A 14,777-nucleotide genomic window follows, 5' to 3' on the forward strand; every position below is an offset into this window, starting at 1 on the left:
TCGAGATTAGTTATCGTATTCCTTGGTTTTTCGGATAATGCATCTTTGGTAATGTGTCAAACTCTCGAGTGTAGTATCAGCTGGAATCCCGACGTTTTATTCTGCTCTATAGAGAGCACACGAACATTGTCATATCCAGCCGCTGCAATTTTGCCCGACAGATATTCTGCCGTATTAGCTCAACAGATTGTGAACCAATGTTCGAGTCTCCCCCCACATACAGTCATCAGAATGTATGTCCACAACACAGTTAGATGTACGAGATTCGTGACATGCTTTTTATATATAATCAGTTTTATACCCACCCGTTGCATCTTGTTTTGCTGATAGAAAAACAAGGCGATGCATTGATGCGTTAAGTATTTTCATTTATGTGTTCGCGCATTATATAAGCCGGGCACACATATTACTTTGTGATCATCTGGGGTATTTTTGCTCCAGTTTTAATTTAATCTTAAGGCACATACAATCATGTCTTACGTTGCAAAGCACTCGACTTCGAGATTATTTATCGTATTCCCTGGTGTTTCGGATAATGCATTTTTGTTACCCACCTAACTGTTACATTTGCAGAGAATGTCTTCATATATCTCGTACTTGTTTTGTTTTGAAAAACAAAATGTAACATGAGCTCGAAATAGTCGTATTCCCTGGTGTTTCGGATAATGCATTTTTGGTAACCACCTAACTGTTACATTTGCAGAGAATGTCTTCATATATCTCGTACTTGTTTTGTTTTGAAAAACAAAATGTAACATGGGACTCGAAATAGGTTCTCTCTATTGTGCCCATACTGACGCAAACGTTATTTTCACATAACGTGCTCTATTAAAACACTCGGCTTGTTCAATTTTCCTGGGTAGATTATCTTGTGCACTCAAATACACGGGCTTCCCTCAGTAGCACTTTTTCTGGAAATGGGGTATCTTCAGACAGAAGCTGTTTCAACCAGAGGAGATTGGTGATTGGGATGGATGTTTTTCGTTTGAATTTGCTGTTTAATTTTATCCAGCCATAAGTGCCATAAAGAACTTCTATCAGTAATTCTCCTTCAAAACTGAATGCTATAAGGTGGTTGCGGGTTATGTTTTGTCTATATCATTTTCAATCGACTTTGATAGCCTTTTATACGTGAACATGAACCACTAATGTGCTGAGACAGAAATCGCAAGGGATGAATTTATGCTAAATATTTTTCCCCTTACCGTTATGCTTTTAGAATATTGCGAATATTTATTGTGGCTAAGAAATTATCTTGGTCTTCTCCGGATTAGTGTCGCTCACCATCTTTAGCTAGCCAGCGTGTGCATAGTTGTTGTTGTTTTTCAAGATGACAAGATGCTTCCACATCCACCATCATTTCTGGCAACACGCCGGTGATAAATACTGTCGAGTAACGAGCATGACAATATACGAACCAAGCCATCTGTCATTACCGCCGGTAGTGCAGTTATGCAAAGGTTACCAAAAGCGAAAATTCCCTATTAAAAGTTTACATTGGCGGGTTTTGTCAACTAACAGATTTTAATGAATGTCCGCCCAACATACCAGTAGCCTAATATTATTAAATATGCGGCTGCTCATCATTCATCAGATATGGATAAAACGCGCATGTAGTGAGTGCAGAAATCACCATAACTCTTTAACATACTACTATAATTTACGTCTGCATTGATCTTATTGCCACTCTATGGGGAACCTATGAGTGCCTCATTTCTTTAGCTGATACTAGTTCTTTTTTAAAGGAAACAGAGTATCAGTTCAAAGTAGCCCTAATTTGCCCTGAGTATTTGGCAATACGAAAATGAGCCACATTTACTCACGTGGTGTTTTGTCCAGCCAACAATATTCGTTTCCTCGGTACTTGAATTTTTCTGAAAGGATCACAATCATGTTAGGTTTTTTCCACTGCATCCAAATCAAATAAAATTTTAAAATTCAATTAATATATGTATGGTTCCCAATTGTTCTATACTCGGAGTCCTGTGCTTCCCTTTGGTGTGGACCCATCGGAATAATTACTCCAGAACAGGAACACGGCCTTTCAGACGAGAGTGGTGTAGCTATGAACAAAAATACCTATCCCGCAAAACCCCAAAATTGCAACCAAAAAGCTGCCCAGTGGGTCTGAAGCGTGTGCCATGCTACCTGACTGGGTCAGGTAGCGGGTCAATCGATCGTCACAACCAGGACAGTTACTGGTCGTCGTTTACTGGGTCGTCGCTCGGGCACACCAATCACATCGCTCAAGTGTGAACACGTTCGCCTGTTCAGACGTGATAATTCAGATGCGTCCAACGTGGTTACACGCTCGCCTCGCATGTCGGATGTCCGGGGTTCAAATCCCGGCACTGCTGATGAGCTCTAATAAGAGCGAGACTCCAGTCCAGTGCTTCTCTTTGTTGTGGACTGTCCGGAATAATTACTCCAGAACAGGAGGATGACCGTTCAGACGAGGGTGGTGCGGCTAGGAACAATTCCGATATTATTTTGTTCATTGTGGTGGCGTGTTCCAAAAGTGTGCCCGATGAAACGGACCACTTTAGACCTTCCGGTACGACTAGACTGCGCGCATGCATCCAAATTTCTCTTCTTTTTGTGACTTCTTGGGTTGTTTAAATGAAGTTGACAACGATAAAGGGACTAAGAATATGGAAAATTAGGGGGTGGTTTTATACGTTGTGTATATTCTCAAGACCCAACGAAAAAAAGCAAATAAGGAACGTTGCAAATTAACCTGTGCATTTTAACTTTTGATTTTAATACTTGATTACGGTTTGGCCTGTTTTGTATGGTTGTTCTGTAGGAGCTTGGAGGTCTGAACCAATTCATGTAATCAGGCACCCATCAAATCTGTCAAACTTTTGCTGTGACGGCTGTTATATTCTGAATGTGAATATCTTATCTAGACTCGAGATATTTGAGGTTGTCGAAAGTAGGATGATAATATCTATTCAAATGTCGAAAATGTAGAAAATCTGAAAAGTTTTTATGAGCATCAGTCTACAGAATCACTCTGAGTAAATTCTGACCACAGCAAGTTCGATTGCACACTATAGCTAATATCTTTCCCTAGACTGAACTTTTGCTTCGTGTTCCGAGATTATCGACGCATTTTACAAATTCTAGAACGGCGTAATTTGATACAAACTACGATCAGGCAGGAATTAAAATTCTGATGAAGTTGTTTCAGCCTTGGTGAGAAATATTATCTACACCTATAATACTGACGGTAACATCTAACTGGCGTTTGTTGGGCACGGCGAAATTGTACGCTCCTTCAACATGAACTGTGTCGTTTGATAATATCGTATTCTAATCGGGAACAAAAAATGTGCAGCGTAGACGCTGGGTCAGATTCGCTATACGCTGGTTTCAAACACAGAAATGAAAAGGCATTACTTGCAGGAACATGATGTTCCGGGCTGCTTCTAATGTTGTAGATAATGGTTAGAATAACTAATCGTAGAGTAGGTCTGAGGGCATATCCCTGGTGAGGGGCTTGTTTTGCCCTAACCCATTTTAGTCCAAAAACTTGAATCAACAACAACTATGCAGGCACTTTGAATTGTGCCGTTCTTTTGTAATTTGCTTCACACAAGGCTAGCAGTTTGTGTTGTGACAGCAAAGCAGTCTGGTAGACACAACTACACTTTTACCCAGATGATCTGTCTCTCAGTTTTGTGGCTTGCTACCAGTGGGCTTCATTTTGGTTTGGCCGCCAGTGGAATTAATATGTTATGCTGGAAAACCGTAGCGCTCAGTTCTGAATGGTTCCGAGAGGTTTTACCGAATTCGGTTGTGCTATTGAAGCTGGTAGTGCAATCAGTGGCGGAATATCAAACGACATGTGAGACCGAAATTGATGACTAAAACTGTAAAATCCAAACTAAAGCATAATTACGCCAGTTATCGGGTCAAGCCGCAGATGATATGTCATGCAAAGTCTGCTTCGAAGCGGACTGAGTTTTCTGCTGTAGTGGTCGGATTTCCCAAGGGATTTGGCTAATCTGCACGTAATCTACAACCAGCAGAGTCAGACAAAAGCGATTCTTCATTGAGCGCTCACTTGCGTTATTCGGCAACATCAGGAAGAACCATGCTTCCCGCCAAATAGCAGAGGGTTTACATTCACTGGTTGATTACCAGCCTGTACTCTAGGGTGTTATTTTCTCAGGCTGCTTCATCAACCCAAGCAGTGTGGCTCCAGGAAACCAAAATCAATGACAGGATTATATTTCCACTGAATATGAGCAGATATCGTTGAGTCATTATGAAGCAAGAAGCAACCCAGAGGAAGGATAAATTCACTTGATTTCTGACTTCCTTCAAATTCTTCATTTGAGTATCCAGTCAATACGTGACCACGTGATGTGGCTTTCCATTGATGAAGGATGAGGGACGCAATGTCCTGTCCTGATGAGAGCTATTCACACTGCTCCTCGGGCACTCTAGACCAAAAGGTTAAAATTCAAGCCGCTCGTCGGATGGTAATTGGTTCAAAATTCTCCGAGTTCCGTGCGCTGTGCACTGCTCATGATTCTCAACAAAGACGAATCAGCTGTATAGTGTTACTTGGCTCCTCAGAATATATTAGTCCTACCGGTCGATGAAATATCTAATCAAATAAAGTGGCCTATTATATCTTGATCTTCAAAAGTGAACCCAATTGGTGCAAGAATTCAGAGATAATAGCAATTTTTCTCATGCACCAGAGAAACATTCGCTTGCACAATTTGTTGAGCATTACTGCGCTAGAGCACTGATGACCTGCAAAATAAATGCACTAAGTTACCATGTGGTCGGATTACGTTCGCGCTACTAGGGAACATCGCTGAGGACAAAGTATTCATCAAAACATACGCTAACCATACATGACGAATCAGGTTAGTTTCGAGCATTTTTCATCTAGGGGTGATTACATATCCAGGTACGTCAATTTTAAATGACTTTTAATTTGAATGACCTAATAAGATATACTTACCTTTTACATCAATTGTTGCGGGGATGTCATTTGTGCCTGCGACTAGTACCGCATCTCGAATGCGTGACGCTATCGGAAAATTGCGCTCCAGAGTACCAATCTTTTTCAAGTGAGCCACGTCCATGATAAGTGTAAGCATTGCGTTGACGTTACCATTTTTGTCGATTTTGAAAGAATCCAAACTCAGACGACGCAGCTCACTTTTAATGTTTTGGAGCTTAGGTAGAGTCACATACAGCTGAACCGAAGATATAAAAAGCGCGTAAAAGTGGAATTTACTTTAAAATATGAGGATACTCTTTATTGAAGGCAAGCAAAAAGAGTACTTTAAAGGATAAGATAAATTGTGCATTTCATGACTGGCTGAAATAGAAGCAACAGGTTTATTTATTGTGCATGCACCAAGATTTCTTGGCCTAAAACACCTAATGAATAGCCCGTCAGTTTGGATGAACCGAGGTCTGAGGGGCCATGTGGAAGAGTGCCAATTTCAACTGAAGTTTCGGTCTAACGAACCCATTTATTAGGAAGTTAATTTTCTACCGACGTAGGCTCGGTCGACCCAATCTCAACTTTGTTCGGTGCGCGATCAAACGGTCAAAGGGTAAATTCACTCTGAGACATTTGCTGGCTTACTTTAGAATCATGGGTTTTTATACTTTGTTTTTCTCTGCTGCACTTGATTGAAGTGTGTCAAATGGTTTGCAGCTTCCAAACTAGTTGATTAGGGTTTCCGGAGATTTTTTTACCGGGCTAATCCATGTGAAATGCGGACAGTCAGAATTCATGTGATCATTTGTGGTCTATTATCACCCAATTCTCAATATGACAACTGGATAACCAGATACCATGCAATAACTCATTGAGGCGCAATTGTGTGCGTTTAATTATTTAAGTTTCAGGATGTCACTTGTTATCCCGGCGAACAGAGCAGCTTATCGGATGTAAAACGGGAATTTTGTTCTGATTTCAATTTCACAAGTACACCATAAGCAAAGGTCAGTCTGCCGTGGCTCAAATGATGTATAGTGGTGAAAATAATTGAGCAAATATTACTGGTTTCCGGTGACTGTTTTTAGGAAAATACTAACACATTTTAAGAGAATTTTATGCCAGTTCAGTTTGATCATTTACACGTACATGACAAGTTATGAAGAAATGTAGAGAGACGCGAATAAGGTGAAAGAAACCCCGGCTAACATTAACTGGCTGATTACAAGGAAGGTAACTGGTCTTTTTGCTCGAAAACCACAATGTATGTCGACTTTTGAGGGCAAGCAGGTGTCGATTAAAGGCGCGTTACGCTATGTTGGTTTACAACAAACCTGGTTTAGAAATCATCATCTAAAGATCATGATTAAGTGCTCGTTTTGGTTTCCGTCGTTGGGTTTACAGTTTAAAATACGCCCCGAAGAACTCCCCGACCCGTCAACCTCTTTCAGCAATTTTACCTTATTTATAAGCCAGACCTGATCTAGTTGGTCAGATGAAGTGATGCAATTAGAATTCAGCCATTATGTCGTTATGCTGTTGGTAGACAGATCATCATGAACGTTTGTAGGTAAGGAGTGGTATCACGGCATTTTGAGTTATCATCAATGTCTTGCCTAATCAAAGGCAAGTGTCTACCACAGAAGACTAATCTAAATATTCTGTAGAACCAAATCTATCTGTGAATGAGCTGAGCCAATGAGGTGACAAAAGCCTATATCGAATTCGAAGAACAGATACGGTCAAGTCATAAAAACATCTACTGACTTATGTAATAATAAAATCAGTCAATACCAGACGCGTGGTTATTCGGTACTTTGGGCTTTCCTAACAGGCATGACGTTTTTGTGAAAAGCTGTTATCATTTACTTTAAGAGGCTCCGGGTTTCAATTCATTGGCACATACCGATTCAAATGTTGCATTCATAAATTTTTCATAGGCTTCCGACCTCTCATCTTGAAGATCACGCCACTCGTTGTGGTTAGAATTGCGGTCCAAATGAGCTTCCAGAATGAAGTCTAAAATTAAAGGGGAACCCAAAGTAATGAAAAAATAACCGTGTCGCAGTGTACGTACATGTTGTGACAATCTGACAGGATGTTCCTCTGAACATGTTTCCTTGATAATTGTGTTTGTATTCTTTGTGTTGCACTCGAAACCTTCGAATAATTTTACAGCAATTTTATTATTGTTAAATATTATTAGAATTAGAATTATTATTGCTATTATACTGTATAATAATATTAAATATTACTTTGACAGTGTTATGAACCGTGGATCGGTTATCTTTATTGCTTGGTTTCTGATTTGCTCCCCACGCTTCATTACTGAAGAGCCAATATTTTTTTCTGCTCGTTGCGCATACTTTGGAATCAGCAGTTATCTTGTTGTTGTTTGGCTTGCTCAAGCGGTGCGCAACCACTTCGGGTCACAACTGACAAAACTTTATTTCTGGCATCAAATTAAATAGTGTTAGCACTCTGTACTGTTCCGGATTATTGTGGTCCCACTATCTGTCAACATGTCCACTGTGGGATTAATGTCATCTTAATTCGCCTCGGCATCAAATAGATATGCACTTACACAGCTGAAGGGCACTAGGGTCCCCAAAGGTGCATATTCGGCGAGATTCTGCAAAAAAATAAAGTGAGATTATGCGCCAAAATGAACAGATGTAACAAAAAATTGGCAAATATTTGAGAACAAGCATGTGATAATCTAATCAGAAAGTAAGACACTAAGTAATCAGATGATGTTGGTTTTAAGAACCTAATATACTTTGTGTACACCCCAGTTGTTATAAATTCATAAAACCCAGTGTCTATCTCCATGGTGGATCTTCTTCTGGCTCGCTTAGCTGAGACGTCTACATGTGATGGTTGTACTTGTCTGTCTTGGTCACTGGAGCTTTAGTGTTTCGCCAGTTTTTGTTACGTAGGTTGCATAACTTTTCCAGTATGGGAGATGCAATGCATGTTTGTTAGGCGTTGTGGCTATTCTTGTGGATGGAACAATTTGTTTTTGCACCTCTGGGAATGATCACAATACCGGGGAAGCTTTTATTTGAACTTGATAGCACTCAGAACGTCAGCTTGACACTATCTGCGCACAGCATTAGGACTCCGCATTTGAGGATGGACAATGAATAACCCATTTTTTTCATTGCGTTATCAAGGTGTACGCATTTGTTGCTAAGTTCCGGCATTAGGTGGTTACCACAACGTGCCAAAATGTGCGCATGTTTAGGCGTTAACAGCTTGAGTCCGCCCACAAGGATAATATACTAGAAATCCTGGGGGAATATAGTGATCTAGTTGTGTTTAGCCATGCTGGACAGGCTTGTGTTCCAAAACAATAAAAAGGTCAGACTAGCATTCAACAGAGAAAATCAAACTTTTTCCCTACGTCAATGATCTAACTTGGTAATTCTACCTGTGAATTCATGTTATAAAGTTATACCGAATGTGTGGTTTGCGGACCCAAATGTTCCAGTAGATAAACTTAACTCAACGTTCCGACAAATTCTACGACCATTTAACCCCGAAAGTTTTATTTTGCTCACTTTACGGAAGGATCTGATTCTGAACATTTGTCCAGGTGCTTGGTGTTATCGACGTTTACTGATTGCACATCATGAACTTTTCACGCCTTTAAGTATCTCACGCATAAACGGAAAAAGGATTTTTACCACATACATTAATCAGCCTGTGGAAACCTGTTCATCTAGAATATTTGAACAGCAATAAACAACTGTTGGTTGCCTCGATAACTGCTGATGTGTTTGGTAAACTTCGCAAGTTGCTGGCAATCTTTCAGTCATCGGAAAAGTCACATGAACTACCGAAATGAAGCAGTCTAGCAGACCAATTAAAAGAAAGATATGCAGAACAGTGGCCTATATGTTCGCAGTAAAGGTGCATATGAATTAGCTGATCACATGAAAAGATATTAGATGCTATTTGAAAATATATGACCCTAATGTCGCTCTCTTCTCTCTGGCGTGCCAAACCCTTGTAAGATAATTTCCGGCTTCCTGAGCTGATCGACGAGCACACTGATAATATGAAGTAAAAATGCTCTATTTGATTAGAATTCAGGGCAGATATCAAATGGGAAGTCTGAGGGAGATCACAGTTTGCGGAAAATCAAAGCTGTCAATTTGTCAAAATATAGGTAGCTCGGGTGTGTTTTTTGTAGCAGTTTGTAGTTTTGTACAAAAAACTACATAAACGCAGCTAGGCACGGAGGAAGCGCCCATTCAGCTGCGCACTGACGATGTTTCCTTGACTGGGGACGAAACGTTTGCAAGCCAATTGCCAAGCTCGGCGAACAGATCAACTGCCATCTGATCAGCCACCAGAAAATCAAAGCTGCAATGCTCTGATTTCCGTTTGCTGGCATTATGCTTGCATATGAAAATACTCAGTCAAGTTTAGTCACAACACTCCACATTTCACTACAAATAGTGTACGGCCTCGTGCGAACGGGAGATGCAGACATCAGGGAAGAGCTGTTCAACAAACAAATTGAATGCAAGAGATGCATCCTCAACACAAAACAAACGGACTGGTCAAACTATGAGAGAGGGGCATATCAATCAGCCACTTGGACGAAGGAAAAGTGGCTAGCTTTCGCAAACTAAGCAAAACAAGTTGACTGTGCACTGTTGGTATCTTTTCGATTACAGTCCACCCGATCAAACACCGCTGAATGGACCAATTACCAGTACTTTGACATGTTCGCAGATTACCTGTCCTCAATTCAGCCCTGGTTATTTGTCGCGGTTGAATGACTGAACAACAATTTCACTGTGGCTTTTGTCGGACAAAACACAGACATCATCCACATTACGACCGCTTTCGGTTTTCCACAAAAAAGTCAACACTCCGTTTGAGATAAGCAGCTTGGCACTGCCGACCATCTACCGGCACATACAACGGCTTTCAGTTAACATGATCGGCTCTTTTTTCCGAAACTAAGGCAATCGCATAGGTAAGTAATATGGAGCTATTGTAGACCGTTGTCCTTGATACGTCTGAAAAAGCAGGCGAGCATAGTGCAAGCTCTATGGTCTCGGGTACACTTTACTTCAAACATTAACCTGTAAATTTTTAACTTGATTTTCCCAATGGAGCCATCGCGGAGACTCCTGATTGACCCATTACTGTTCTGAGCATTTATGCTCGGATGTATGTGCCTGCTAGAGAGCATGGCGGGACCGAAACGGAGTTTGTTTCGATGAGCCAACATTTCAATTTCAAAGTACCAACCAAACGTCTATTTTTCATAATTATTGCCATGTAGTGCAATGAGGGACAAAGAACTGTTGCTTTTCTACAAACCTCAAAGACCTCGTCAACCGTTGGGGCTATCCAAACTTGCAAGTGCTACTTGCCTTTTCCCTCTCCCAGTTTTAATTTCTGTTTCAATAAAAATTTCGTTCTAAGACACTTCAATAGATGTACTGTCTTCACAAACCACGATAACGAACATCTCCATGGTATTTTAAACAGTATGAGGATGCTCATATGATCTCGAAAAATCACTCGGTACTGACTTCGTTAAAAAAATTTACCTAGCTTACTTCGACTTGCAGTATTAGGGTGAAGGGTGCCATCCAGTTCACAATTATTTATTTTGGATTATTTGAGACTGCTCAGATAACTGATTACTGTGTACTGAGTACAGTATTTTGGAAACATGATACAGTTGTACCTTGTGGATGTTTGGTGGTAGCTATATATTTCCACTTTCACCGCGTTCATCTTGCCGTTTTGCCACGCGAAGTTCCCGTATACGCAACGGGATACGTCCTTTATATAGCCAATTAATATAAGGCAGAAATTCCCCTAATATCACTGCATAGTTTGGCTGCAGCACTGGACGTACTGGATGATTATTTAGTGGTCTCGTTATACTTACTTCTGACTGTGAAGGCTATATTCAGTGAAGGCAGCAACATAAACGACCTCTGAAATCTTCTCTTCACTGCAGCCATCCAAACGTTCGTCTTGGCAAAATCGGGAACAACATATAGTTCAGCTCCACCTATAAGGGGACTTTCGTCATCAAACGCCGTCATTCTGAAGAATTTGGCTTCCACTTGATTTTGGTAAAATTCATACAAATGAAGCGCCTGAAAAGGAACACGTATCACAAGGCAGGTATGGTTAGAATGGAATTATAAGCAAAGAGAAACCTTGGACCTATTAAGACTGGTTGTTTCACAGTAAATGAACAGCGCATATTTTACGAATTCTGCAATTTCAGCACTACATACTAACTGGATATGATGAATTCTACCTTCTTGGATTGATACAAAAACCTAAGATGATATTTTACCTTATGCATGTTTTGACATTTGCGTTCTTAAGGTATATCGCATTCAGCGTTACCTGTGGCCGGTTACAACTATGAGACTGTAGCGTCCGGGTTTTTGCAGCCTATAACTTCAGTCGGCAAATATTGCGCTAGCTTATTAGTTGGTTATATTGAGTTTTAAGTGTGCTTACACGGCGAAAGCATTAAACAGGCGAGCAGTCAGAGCTGACGTCTGAACTCTCAATTTTTTGAGTGTGCATTGTCTTCATTTATATTGCATTCGACCACTTTATTTTTACAGGATACACCCTATGGATCGGCAGTGGAAATTCATGCTCTGCTCACCGTGATATTGACTGCAATTTATGCACGGCAATGACGCAAAACAAGCATCAGATTTTGGCTACCTTTTGATTTGAGGTTTGTTTTNTATATATATATATATATATATATATTAGTTTAGCGTTGACGATATTTTTGATGTTTTATTCATATTTGGAGACTTGATTTTTCCGTATAAATATACATGCAAATTAATTTTTGCATACAAAGCAGGAAACTCACCAAATGCGTCAATATAGGCCACTCAGGCTCTTTTTTTTCAATTACTGATTTGATTATAGAAAGGGATATAACGAAAGTGGGAATTACTGCATAGGAATGTAATCGAAGTTGTTTCATAAGGCAGATAAAGCTTGATATTGAAAGACATTTTGTGTTTTCGATGTACGTTTCGTTATCAAAGACGGAGTAGATGATGAAATCATGTTTGGTATGGATGAAAACGAGCAACTTCTTAAAAAACGCATACTGCACTACCACCGAACTGAGTTTCTAATAAAGATTTCAGCCATCATAATCCTTAGTGGTACATTAATGGAGATCTCTTCGATTTGACCACAGCCCTATTTGTGAAACCCAGACTGCAATATGAACATGGTATCCAATAAAACTCTCAATGTCCGTGTTTGGGGATTTGGTGGTCACTCACCTTCATCACAGTCAATTCTGACAATGGTGTTTTTCTACTTTACACCAGCTAGTTTACTCATGTAAAGTCAGGGATATAACAAGCCGTTCCGCTTTTCGTTTTCCCGGTTCACATTTCATCTACAGTATTTGTCCCTACATGTTTGGATATTTCAATGACCATGGGGGTTGAACAACACGGATCAAACAGAATCAACTCACGGAGATGTCGAAAGATTGAACACCATGCCCAATCACTTTCACATACGGTAGACAAGGGCCTTGTCGTTGAATCTGCTTATTCCGTTTGTGTATATATTGAATGAAGACTTTGGAACACTAGGCCGCCCTGTCCCAAATCTACGTAAATATGCGCAAAAAAGTGTTTACACGGCTTTCCATGAAAGAGCTATCAGCCCAAGACAACATGATCCTTTTTTCACGTAAATATCCTTTTTTCATAAAAAAATAAGTCTCCGACCAAATGTAGTTGTTGCATGTTAGGGAACTAATGAACGTGCAAAATTCCTCAAAACCAAATGTGATAGCTATTTTATTTTTTCCGAGTTGAATTTAGCTGAAATCGTTGTTGTAAAACCAAACTTTTTGGCCAATTCGTATAGCTACAACGTGATTATTCAGTCCAATTTATGCGGGACATTTTGGGTCTCGAGAAAGTTAGTTTTGGGGATGCTGGGCGCATGGAATTACAGAACATACAGATGAAAATTTTTATAACAATGTACCTTAAAAGCATCTTATTCCACTTGTTTCGGCAACCATTTACAAACATCAGCTGCTATTTTCCTAGGCAGAATATTCTGATTATGGGCCCAAGCGCATAGAAATAGTCTGATCATCTAAGGAAGAAAAGTAAATTGGATTCAACGCTGATTAAATTAACAGCTGTCCAATCAACGGATGGAGGACACTAATGTTTGGAACTACTTTTTCAGTGGATAGATGGAATGAAAGTTCCGAGATCATTACCGCACTTTCCCCACCAATTTTTAGCGTGATTCGAGACTACTTCCGCACTTGTTAGTAGCTCAGGGAAATGACAAAAGCGATTACTATTCGACGTCGTTTCCATGAGATCATGGATTACTGAATTTCATATGCAGCACATATGTGCATTTAATTAATCTATATAAAGATTTTTTATGGAGCAATTCAATACAGAACTACGAATCCTTGCAACACAAACAAGTGCCTCACCATAATGAACGATCAATGCTTCCACTGGTAGGGAGAAACACATAATGATAGGTGTTATTCAATGCTGAAGATGTATAATTTTTTACTGAAACGTAAGGAGGCAGCCAGAATTATGCGCTGCCGTTTGCAAACTAATTCTCTGTGTACTAATGTTTTTCAGCTGTCTTCCAAAAAATAATGTCTGTAAACAAAATTATTATCAAAACGTCTGCCGAAAGAAATTTGGACATAAAGTCTTTTTGGAGAAGTCTTTTTCAAGAATTCAGAAATTTGTGCTTAGTTGCAAGAAACGAAAATGTTGGTATTTTAGTTTTTACTTATCCTGTTGACAATAACACAACTTAATACAGGCAGGTTTGAGAATTATTTATGGGATCCCAGAACAGGCTCCGCGCAAATATTCTGATGGACTAAGTTGCGCACAAATGGATTTTTGCATTCCAAAATAATTCTGCACAGCATACCAACTTTAGTCAGTTGTTCCGAGTTTAAAATCCTGACTCCCTATATGTTGGTACACGAACCGAGTGGTTGCTGGTGGGTGTAGACAAGCTTTACCTGGGTCCATCTCATTTCCAATTTAGCTATTCACAATGCACACAAAATCCTTGTGCTAACTAGTGTACCTAGAAAACTCATCAAATCTGAGTGGAAGAAGATAACCTCATGTGTATCCTGAAAAATATTTTCATTTAATTTTTTTTACAAGAAATCTTCATGCGGCACATGAAGCATCGTTTATCTGTAACAAACTTCCGGTGCTTAGTTGTCGTGCTACCCGAAGGGCGCACGAGGGTTGGGATACTACCGTGTTGCCCAAGCCTAGACAGGGGAAGTCGAGAGGCAGAGGTCGGGTTCGAACCACGGACCTTTCGGCTCCAAATACTTGAGCCATCTTGCCCCAATATAGCATTATGCAGTGGTAAATCATCTGTGAAAAACTACCATGAACAATACATTTTCATGTATACATGTACACACGGGTGTCTCTTAGGTTGAAAGAAAACAATAACACTGTTGTTACTGCCAGGTTATACTGACAACACTCTATGCTTCTTCCCTCCGACAGAATAAACTATCCTGGAGGAAACAGAGACAAACCAAAGTACATTGATTCTCAAATACAATAGTAAAAACAGTATTCACTTATTACATACCTGATTGTTCCTCTCTATCCGGCTTTACTCTCACGTCCGAGTCTAGATATGTATCTTCTAAAACAAACATGATAAACTGACGTTGGGATTTGGACATTTCTAGGTTTATCGGTTGTGATACCTAGGTGTTTTTCTA

At 39.9% G+C, this 14,777-nt stretch overlaps 1 protein-coding gene across 1 annotated transcript; it reads right to left on the reverse strand.

Annotated features, from left to right (window-relative positions):
• Window positions 1–9,919: 9,919 nt before the first annotated feature.
• Window positions 9,920–11,112, reverse strand: T265_06347 (hypothetical protein; the record flags this gene model as incomplete). Its single annotated transcript, XM_009171580.1, has 2 exons — window positions 9,920–10,011; window positions 10,899–11,112. 2 exons carry the CDS (start codon window positions 11,056–11,058, stop codon window positions 9,920–9,922), a joined length of 252 nt encoding a protein of 83 aa, XP_009169844.1.
• Window positions 11,113–14,777: the final 3,665 nt, after the last annotated feature.

This window comes from Opisthorchis viverrini (assembly GCF_000715545.1).
Source record: "Opisthorchis viverrini unplaced genomic scaffold opera_v5_125, whole genome shotgun sequence".
NCBI classification, from domain to species: Eukaryota; Metazoa; Platyhelminthes; class Trematoda; order Opisthorchiida; family Opisthorchiidae; genus Opisthorchis; species Opisthorchis viverrini.